This window comes from Eucalyptus grandis, chromosome 1, assembly GCF_016545825.1.
Source record: "Eucalyptus grandis isolate ANBG69807.140 chromosome 1, ASM1654582v1, whole genome shotgun sequence".
Classification (NCBI taxonomy): domain Eukaryota; kingdom Viridiplantae; phylum Streptophyta; class Magnoliopsida; order Myrtales; family Myrtaceae; genus Eucalyptus; species Eucalyptus grandis.
This window is the reverse complement of record NC_052612.1, coordinates 21,763,108-21,773,808: the sequence shown is the minus strand read 5'-3', so window position 1 is coordinate 21,773,808 and position 10,701 is coordinate 21,763,108. Positions and strand designations below refer to the sequence as shown.

The 10,701-nt window shown below is 41.0% G+C and overlaps 1 protein-coding gene across 1 annotated transcript; it reads right to left on the bottom strand.

The window, feature by feature from the left end:
* Positions 1-531: 531 nt before the first annotated feature.
* Positions 532-4,593, bottom strand: LOC104433123 (probable anion transporter 3, chloroplastic). The gene is made up of 8 exons (XM_010045778.3): positions 4,042-4,593; positions 2,328-2,554; positions 1,870-2,218; positions 1,743-1,787; positions 1,499-1,645; positions 1,266-1,403; positions 1,100-1,133; positions 532-977 (listed from the first exon to the last, which is right to left on the bottom strand). The coding sequence occupies exons 1-8, from the start codon at positions 4,483-4,485 to the stop codon at positions 808-810; spliced, it is 1,554 nt and encodes a 517-aa protein (XP_010044080.2). The 5' UTR covers positions 4,486-4,593; the 3' UTR covers positions 532-807.
* Positions 4,594-10,701: the final 6,108 nt, after the last annotated feature.

The following is a 10,701-nucleotide window of genomic DNA, read 5'->3' as shown; positions in this document are numbered from 1 at the left end:
TTTTTTGTTCGAAGATTTGCATGAGGCTGTTTCCGCTTATGTGGCAAACCCCAAAAATCAAGCACCTAAGTAATCAAATAAGATAAATATTGCGGTTTAAGCACACCGATTTTTCTTATAAAATGTGATCCATACTTCAGAAATTGAAGATTATATTAATAAGTACTCGTAATCGTTGCGTTGGAGGATAAGTTAACAACATGAGCACATCCACAAGTCTCTCAAATCGCTCTTTCAAAAGGAGGGAGTCCACCTGAGATAAGTAGGTACGACTGATAAAGTACTTCACTAATCTCATGGATTAAATAAGATGTAAGCCAAAGCCTAGGTGACCGGCTTAACAAGGACCGAGGTACTTCCGCTTGTGAATGATATTTCGTAGATTCTTCCCAACCATGGAGCCAAGAATAGGCGAGGGCTGTTCTAATATAGTTTACATAGGTTTCGATTTTCAATGCATTGTTTATGAGAATTTTTAATGCAATGAGAATTACAATTATAATTTTCCCAACCAGATGGACTCAATTAGAATTAGTGAAGTAATCTCACCAATGAATGTGATGCAGGAATGGCCTTTTCTAGTTTTCACTCATTTGGTAGAGTTACAATTGACAGAATATGAGGGATAAGAGTTCAAGTGAATAGGGAAAAACAAAGAATAAGCTATATGTACAGCATTGAACTGCTTTTTCAAACTGTACTAAGAACCTAAATACACAAAATTTGAATCATAGCTATGGCTTTTAAATGAGACCCACTTGCTTTGTCCCGACGACGGCGACAATAAGGAATCGATGAAGTCTCCGTCTAGAAAACTCGGTCTCCGGTAGCGTAAAGATTGTAGAATATGGTAGTGGCGAAATAGAGAGCGGCAGTGACCGTAAGGAATGCTTGAAAGGATCCAAGCCACTGCACGAAGTAACCGGTACCAATCGTGCTGATTATTGCAGCAACTGTTCCTGCTGAATTGGCAATACCTGCACCGAGAAAGTCGGGTTCTTGAGTTGAAGAAACTGAAGTTCGAAAGAAGCAATTTGAGCGGAGAAAAAGACAAGACTTCCTGAATATTTTCTCAATCAAAATGCAGGGGAGAACTCACCATGAAGACATCCTGCACAGTTTGGAGCTATATCCTGATTTCATGGAAAAAGAGGAAAGATTGATCAGAACGTGATTGACAATCTCATGACTGATGAAGCATTGAGTCAAAAAGGATGCACTAAAACATCTCTGCAACAGGATGGTACCATCCTACGTGAACTTACTTGAATATTTAGGAGGAAGCCAGCCTGACTGAACGAACTGAGGCTTAGTCCCACTGTGATGAATAAGGCGGCGACGGCTGGCGAGTTGGCATAATTCAAAGCGAGCAATGCAATTCCAGGCCCGATGAAACCGATCGACTGTGAAAAAGGGACGTGAGTAAGCATCAGCAACTGATCATTGATAACATAGCTTATCGAGGCGATAAATGCGAAGGGAGAATCGAGAAATTTACCTGCATGACCTTTCGCACTAGCGTCAAAGAGTACCCGGCCTTGATCAAATTATCAGATGCTGCGCCGGCGATGTACCCAGATACTGCCATTGTTCCCCATGGAACCGCGCTAAACCAAGCCGCTTGCTTCAGATTTATGTTAAACACCTGTGATTACCGCAAAAAAATTGGGACGATCAATTGAAATTCACCTTGGTCCGATGATTTACTACACAAATTACGGCGTCGGAAGCGCGATACTTACAGTTTTGAAGTAGACGGGCATCCATGAGAGCAGAACGAAGTATCCCTGCGACCGATGTTTGCCGCGTAAGAGATAACTTGCATGAAAGATCAATTACATTACTGAAGCTTTGTCAAGCGAAACTAACCCAGTTGTTGGTGATGTTGGCCAGTATGATTGCCAACGCCGCCGGCTTCGACAACAAAACACGGATCGACGGCATCTCTCCGTTCCGGACCGCAGCATTCGATTTTCCATCTTCGATCAGTCGCAGCTCAGATGCACTGACAAATCGGCTCTCTCGGGGGTGGCTGGTCACTCCGTTGGCCCACTTCATTACCCAAAGCAGTCCAAGCGACGAGAAGAGAAGGAATGGACCTGAAATGCCGACGGACGACATCATCAGCGGGGTGAGAACTAGGCCTACGACGTTGCCGAGGTGAAATCCGCCCATTGATATCCCGACCGCGCTCGCTCGCTCGTGGCTCGGGAACCACCTAATTCGAATCAGCCACATTAGAGTTACAATTTTTCAGCAGGCTGACTACTAGTCTATCGCCACACCAAACCACCGGAGAGAGCGATAAGTCAAGGCGGCGGCTTTACCTCGACGAGAGAGTGCTCATGGAGGGAAGAGCGACGCCCTCAGCGAGCCCGAAGAACGCGCGGATGGCCAGAAGGGCGACCGTCGAGTGGTTGGCAGCCCAAGGGGTGAGAAGAGTGGCCAGCGACCACAGCGCCACGCCCCACGCCATCACCCTCTTCCCGCCGTACTTGTCGACCAGCACTCCTCCGGCCACTGACGAGAACACGTACCCCCACAGGAAGGACGACTGCGTCACACAATGCACAAAACACCTCATACCTTGTCAGCCAAGAAAGCGATAGAAATCTTAGAATTCTGCTGTATATTCACTGATTGCTACATAATCATTTTAATTGGGTTTTATATATGAGAAATTCATATATTATTTCAGTCTCAATCAACCAGAATCAGAAGCGAAGTACCAACCGTTTGATTTTACACAAAGCAAACCCTGAATAAATAAATTGAGATCTTCACCATGACTACAGGGGCAGAGGAGCACAAGTTGGTAGGCGACGCTGACTTGAAATTGATGTGAGAAACTTAAGAAAGTGATTTATTCTTTCTAAAGTAAATAAATAAATAGCCTACCATATCCGGTCATAGAAACAATAATTTTTTTATAGGTTCCTTTCACATTAGTACTCTTTTTGTCTGTTTCTTCACCCAAAAAACAAAAAAAAAACCAAATTCATGTAAACTGTCATAAAAGAAAAAATTACTTTTTGACTCCTCGAAATTGGTCTTATTTTTTTTGTCAATCAAATGCGCAAACAATAAAAGGGTACAACATTCCCCTGATCAAATTCTACGGTACATGATGATTTCGGATTATCTAAATCACAAAATCGGTATTTCATTAGGATAACACAACAAACATTGTATCCCCAAATCACTCTCAGTAGATTGACGTGGCGCGATGAGAATCGTTCTTCCCTGGATTCTATCAAATCGAGTACCGATTTCAGTACGAGCCCCGCCCATCCAATCTCTTATTAGATCACGTCAAGATCAACGTCAAAGGACTCGGATGGATTGGGCTCAGTTGCGCCGATAAGCTTTGCCCGTTTTCAGCTTCGGGTGGCTCAGCGTGTGGGGAAACCGAGTGGACCCGCTAGGGTTCGGAGTTGCAAATATTTTTCCAGGAGGCGGCGAACCAACGGACGTAGTTCTCTCACCCACCACACTTATCTTATTCATTTTTCTATTTTCTTTTATTGGTCAAAATTCATTTTTCTATCTACCTGGGGGAAAATCGAAAAAGCACAACACGACAGCACAAGATTCCAAGAAAAGTTTGGCTTTTCTCAATTGGAAACACATAGATTAGTAAACAGATTCCAAATGTCAGTATTTATCTACTTTCGACAAAATTTTGAGGGTCATAATTCTGAATCCCAACCGCATCTTAAATAATAAAAATATGAAGTAAAAAATGATTTATAAATGAAAGTTATTACCGAGGAAAGTATGTAATTCGCGATCAATGAACTAATTTTTCTAGTATAATATGCAATTGATATTTCAAAAATGAAAAAAAAAAAATCATTACTTAAGTATCATTAATTAGTACCTGGACATTCAACTTCTATCGCCATTATCCTTAAACACCATTCAACAAGATCTTTCTTAATTTTTGGCGAAAACATTAATAAAGAATATGCGCAAAATATATATATTTTCAAATTATATATGTTTTTCAGGAACAAGAAATAAAGAGGAAAAAGAGGGTACCTGGACGATGCCGAGGAAAGAGCTGGACCAGCCGTGCGTGGCGGCGAGAGGGACCACGGCGACGGACATCACCACCCGGTCGGCATTACACAGGCACATCGCGCACGCCATCAGCGCCACCATCTTGAACCTCTCCGGCACCGCCACCCCGATGCCGCCCTCCGCCGCCGCCGCCTCGGCCCCTCCGCCGCCGCCGCCCCTGTCCCCGAACAGCAGGCCCCTCTCGATCCCCTCCGCCGTGCACCTCGCCCCCTGCAGCCGCCCCCACGCCTTCCCACTCACCCCACAAGCTCCGCCGCGGGAACAGTCCAGCCCGACGGGCCTGGCGCGAATGCTGGACACGAACCCCAGCTGGGTCCTCCGGAGGCTCGCCGGTCTCGACCCCGCCATCGAGAGGCGCCGGCCGGGAGAAGAGACGGAGCCGGCGGGCCGCAGAACCTCCATGGCTGGTAGAGAGAGAAAGAGACGGAGAGGGGGAGGGAGAAGCAAGGGTCAGAGAGGCATGGAAGATGAGGGAATCGATGACTGGAAAATGTCATAGCGGAGCTGCGAGAGCCCTGCAAATTTATATTGCGAGAAAAGCGAGTTTTTTTTTTTTTTTTTTTAAATTTTAATGAGGGAGGGGGTTGGTGAGGACGAGTAGGATTCCGCATTCGCCTCTTGTCCCTCGCTGCCCTTTTTCCTGATATTAATTTTTGCTTTTTTCCGGGTTTGGACTTTACCTTATATTCGTATATTTTTTTCCATCTATGCGAAAATGGCCATAAGGTCTGGTCCTTATTTAGTTACCTAATAAATACCCTATATTTGCCTTTCAATGAAATTGAGCTGTCTCGGAATGAACAAGGCTCGCTTTTTTCCCCCTAATTTAGATTAGAAGATCAAAATTTGTCGATGTGGAATGGGGTCGGGGGGGTTAATTCTATCTTTGTAGGCAATCCCACTAATCGCAATAAGAAGCAGCATTGTGATTGTTTATCAAAACAAAATTACTTTATTGATTGATGCAAAGTTTTCGAATTTGTAATATTTTAAGAGTTTTCGAGGCATTTAAGGCTATAAGGAAGTCTGGATTTTTAAACCTTAAGGGGAAAACATTGCAAATGATAAAGGGAGAAAAATCGCATTAGGCATAATGCTAAAAAAAAAAATTGCTTAATAAGGAAACCCTTTTATTATAAAGTTCGGTTTACATGAGTCGTTTCGAAAAGGATAAGGCTCGATTTTTCCTCCAAAGTTAGATGATTAATTTTTCGCCGCAGGTACAATCTAAAATGGGATTGAGGGTGTTAATCCAATCTTTCGAGGCAATCCCACTAACTAAGTTGGCTTAAAAAATAAGGGGGGCACATTTCAATTGTCTCCTCGAAACGAAATTACTTTATCGAGTAATACAAACTTCACTAATGTCTTAATATTTTGAGAGTTTCGAGGCAGTTAAGATGGTAAGAAAGCCTAATTTTCTAAATATTAAATGGAAAAAAAAATTCCCACCAAGGCATAATACAATAAACTACGTAATATCTATATATAAAATATATATAAATACGTAATATCTATATACAAATATATATAAATATGTATATATAGAGATAGGTAGATAGATATTTTGTCCTGGTCTGCTGCCGCGTTGCAGGTAAGGAAGGGGTTGTGAAGGAGTCTCTCTCTCTCTCTCTCTCTCTCTCTCTCTCGAATCGGAGGAAGTGAGGACTCGGCAGGGCGAGAGTCTGACGTGGCACCACGTGTTGTCTGTCTCCCCCTCCTTATGATTACCAAACTCCAAACTCCCCCTAAAACCTCCCCCACCAACCACCTGCGGGATCCAACCGGCTTACCGGAATTCCCGGTCTCATTTCCGCAGTTTTCCTTCTTCTTTTTCTTATTGGCCGCTGAGAAGACTCCAACTTCTACCGCTGCTAACTTCATCTTTGGAATGGACCGCGTTCAGTCAGTCATTAATCGCGTGTCGTACTTGGATTTTGCCACCCTCTCCTCTCGAGAGCTCCAAAGATTTTAGATAATTCAGCTTTTTCGACCTGAAAATCCGATTAAGAAAATAGAAAGATGTCAGGTTTTACTTACGTCAGTCCGTTATCGACGTTCGACGTCCAAGCAGTGCTACGGGCTATTTTTGCACGCTCGACAGCTCACTACTTTTGTGGACGGCTCGAAGTGTTCGTCCAAAAAGAGAGAGATTCGGGGGCAAGGAGGGCTGAGGTGGCGAGACGTGATAAAAGCATGCGTGCGGAACCGCTATACTCGAAGTCAAGCCGAGCACGGACCGCGCCTTCTGTACACGGTGATTCGCGCAGTTGCCTTAGTAATAATGGGACTCCGTCTCCGGCCTTTGTTTTCATAGTGGCGATTAGTCACCAACTAGCCTGCTTGGCTACAGTCGAGGCATTGATCACTCGTCATCTCGTATTCAGACGTCACAGTCGATTGAGGGCGATGCTGCGACTAAATTGACTGCAACTAATTTATCGGGATAACTATGATCCTCGTTACGCCACTATGTCATGCCAATCCTCCATACGAGGACAAACCTCCCCCTCCTTTAGCCCGAATTGATTGATGTGGGGCGGACCATTTGGCAGAGTCCCCCCTCCTCTCTCTCTCTCTCTCGCACAAAGAAGATGAAATCGACGGTTAACAACATCCCCAACTTTTAATTAAAAAGAAAAGAATCATCAGCCTTTCCGATCCCACGGAGTTATTTCCAAATAAAAAGGGGGGGAAAACCATCACGCAATTCTTGATCTGTTTCCTTGGTCGACATGTCTACACGTTGGCCTTCCAGCCCGGTTAACTGTTTGATGTAGTGTGCCCGGTCAAGCCGGTTTCCGTATCACGTTGCGTCCCGATCAGCTTCATGTGTTACCGTCGTACGGTGTAATTACTCACAGAGTACGGAAGAAGCACGCGGGTTAATAAATTTCGTTGATGAAGTGGTTCGTAGGGTGAATCGTAGTTCAATTTTCTTTTGGAAAATTGGTTTCCAGTGGGATGCTTGGAAAGAATCCGGCTATATGTTGGCATATGAGTGACGAGACGATTTAATATAGTCCATCAAACATATTTTATATAATAATATGATTTATTAGATTATGCCTATGCAATTGCCCTAAAAAATATCTCCTTATTGAAAAAGAGCATGATGATAATTTACGAACTTTGAGTTCACACGATTTAACGATGGAAGTGATTTGATGTAGCCTATTAGACATATATAATCTATTAGAGCACGTCTGTGCAATTACCCTAAAAAATACCTTCTCGCCAAAAGAGAGTGTGGCAATAATTCACGAATTCTGTGTGTTACATGATTTAGTGATAGACGTGATTTGATGTAGCCTATTAGACATATCTTATATAATAATATGATCTATTAGAGCTTGCCTATGCAATCACCCTAAAAAATACCTCCTTGTCAAAAGAGAACATGGCGATAATTCACAAACTCTATTAGTTTCACATGATTTAGCAATAGATGAGGGATTTTCCCATGTGAAGTCTCACGGGATTTTCTCATGTGAATCATGTGAGTTGCAAAAATAACCTCCTCACTAGAAGAGAGCATCTCAATAATTCACGAACTTCGTGAGTTCCACATGATTTAGCGATGGATATGGGATTTTTCCATGCAAAGTCTCCCAAGAGTTTCCCATGTGAACTTTGTGAGTTATTAAAATAACCTCTTTGTTAGAAGAGAGCATCGCAATAATTCACAAACTTGATGAGTTTCATATGATTTAGCGTTAGAGCTGCGATTTTCCCATGTGGAGTCTTCCAAGATTCAAAGATTTCCAGATTTGGAATCCCACAAATCAAATCTAAAGCATTTTTATATCCAGTTTTTTTTCTTCTAATCTCTTTTTTAGGTGGGAATGAATGGGTTTTGGCCTTAATTTAATTATTCATTCATATTTGCCAAAGTGGGTCGAGGTCTAATTTATTTATTTAATTTTGACAACCCTTGATTTTAGTAAAATAATGGCTGAGAAGGTTCTTGTTGTAGGTGGGGGGATGTCATGCTGAGGGGCAGCCTTAGTTTTTTCATAGAGCAGGATTAATTATTGTAGGCGATTCTGTACTTTGTTGTGCCGTCAGTGGCCAGATTAATGAAAATAAGATACGATGACGTGGCACCCCTTATCCTTCATTGAGAGAGTCCCACTAACAAGCTTTGCATTTTTTTTCAAAATAATTACTGGTGCTTAGAAGTTTCTGCTGGAGTTGTGCCAACTCTCAACAAACTCCGTGACCTTCGGTGAAGAATTGAATTGCCCAAGAGATTGTTATGCTCTATTTTCGCAGGGAAAGACGGTAATGCTGACGTGCGTTGCCATCAAATCTTTTGCTCGAAAAAAGGAAAAAAAAAACGCATAAATTAGGAGATAATAAGGAGATAACCCTAATTTCAAGAGATTTAAATACTTTGGATTCCTAATTTACGTAGGTTTTCTAACGAGGGATTTCCTATTTTGTTATTAATATTATATATATAAAAGGCGCATGAATTCTCTTGGGAGATCACACTTTTTGTGGCTTTTTATATTGGATGGAGTTGGTGGCTGAGGAATTCGAGCGACGGTGAAGTTGGTACCTTTTGGATTCGTGGTGCAAGTCTTGGTGGCGGATCATAGTGATTGGCTCTTTCCAGGAAGTAAATAGCAACACTAAGATGGAACCATGTAATTTTTATGGTGTCATTATCGTCCCTACTTGATTTCTCTCTGGTTTATTATTTTCGCACCTGACTTGAACTCCAAGATATATTAGCTTCGGCATTATATTCATAGTAATTCGTACCGAAGCCGAGGTTTGGGTTTTTAGCGTTGATTTTGAGTTTTGTTTGTCCAATCATTGTCGTAAACGTTGTGTTTGCAATTATGTCCGGAGCAATATTTGAGATTGAGAAGTTCAACAGGAGGATTAATTTTGAGTTATGGAGCATTAAGATGCGTGCCCTCTTAACAATTCAAAATCTGGAGGGGCGTTAGATGGCAAAGATAAATTGCCAAAAACCATGAGAGAGGCGAATAAGGTAGAGTTGATGAGAAGGCAAAAAGTACAATCTTGTTGAATTTGTCGGATGAGGTATTGATTAAAGTGGTCAAAAAAAGGATGCGCAACATTGTGGCAAAACTTGAAGCACTTTATGCGATGAAGAATCGCTTTTATATACTCAAAAGGATGTTTTGATTTCGAATGGTCGAAGGCACATCCATCAGAGTCCATTTAGATGAGTTTAACAAACTCACGATTGATTCGAAGACGGTCAATGAGGCATTACATGATGAAAAATAAGGAATGATGTTGTTGGTGTCTCTACCAAATTCTTTCAAGCATTTTATTAATTCACTACTACGAAGGTGCACTACAATTACTTTAAAAGAGGTGCCGTCTGCCTTGCTTTTTGAGGAGCAGCAAAGGAATTTACTAAAAGATAACTTAGCGGAAAATATGACGCAAAGTTTGATTATTCGGGGCAGAGACACACACCGAGAACTTGGAGTTAACAGATGGAAGGGTCATTCTAAATCGAGATCTAACGGTCGAAACCATCGATGTTATCATTTCGATGAGATAGGGCACTATAGGAGAGATTGTTCAAGATACAATGATAAAGTAGTTTAGGTGGAGTTTGCACATGTTTGTATTATTGTTACTATTGCAGATAATGGATGAAAATGGTCTTAGTTCTATACCTTTTTGCTTTGTAAGGCCTTATATATCGTTTACTAGGGGGGCGTATGACAACATTTCTGTTCCAGAAATAGTTTCTGGAACATAAATGAATTTTTCTATTTCTATTTCTGAACGAGTTTCTGAGGAAAAAAATCTGTTTGATAACGATACAAAATTTCTGTTTCAGAAATAGAAATTCGTTTGATAACTGAATAAAATTTCTATTTCTTAAAACAAATTTTTCTTTTTTTGGAGCAAATGAAATGTACATTCTTACAAATTTCATATGCTTATGAAATCATTGACCCAAATACAAAGTATTTACTTTTTTTGTTTTTAAAGTAAAGTCTCCATTTTTTGCAAAAAAAAAAATACAAAGTAAGAGATGTTATATCAAATTTTCTAAATTTTCACAAAAAATTCTTTAGCATCCACGTAGATAGGTAATTACGGTCAAACAATATATACTTATCAATAGTCTCCATACAATAGAAAAAAGAGATCAATATGCATTACTCTTGAGCATGATAGAAGATTCCCAAAATTATAGTAGAATGAAGGCGGGCAACCATATTCTAATCCCCTTCATGCTAGTGTGTCACGTTGATCGCCGTCACGGTTTACAATATCGAGCAATCGTTTTAGAAAGAAACACTAACAAGTGTATTGGGTAATTGTATTGGGTAATTTGCGGCAAATTTTACAAAATCGGCAAATTTTACGAAGTGTAACAAGGACCATTACAAATAAGGGAAATCATCAAGTAAAACATCACATTACAAGAATTGAGATAGGAATCATCAAATACATTATCACAATACAAAAGCAAAGATTGTAAATCCCCAAATACAAAATAATAGAAATACATTACAAAAATTAAATACACAATTTCATGGAATCTCCAGCATATTATGATCCCTTGCCATCTTATTGGCAATATTATTTCTAAGCATATTCATCTCAATTTCC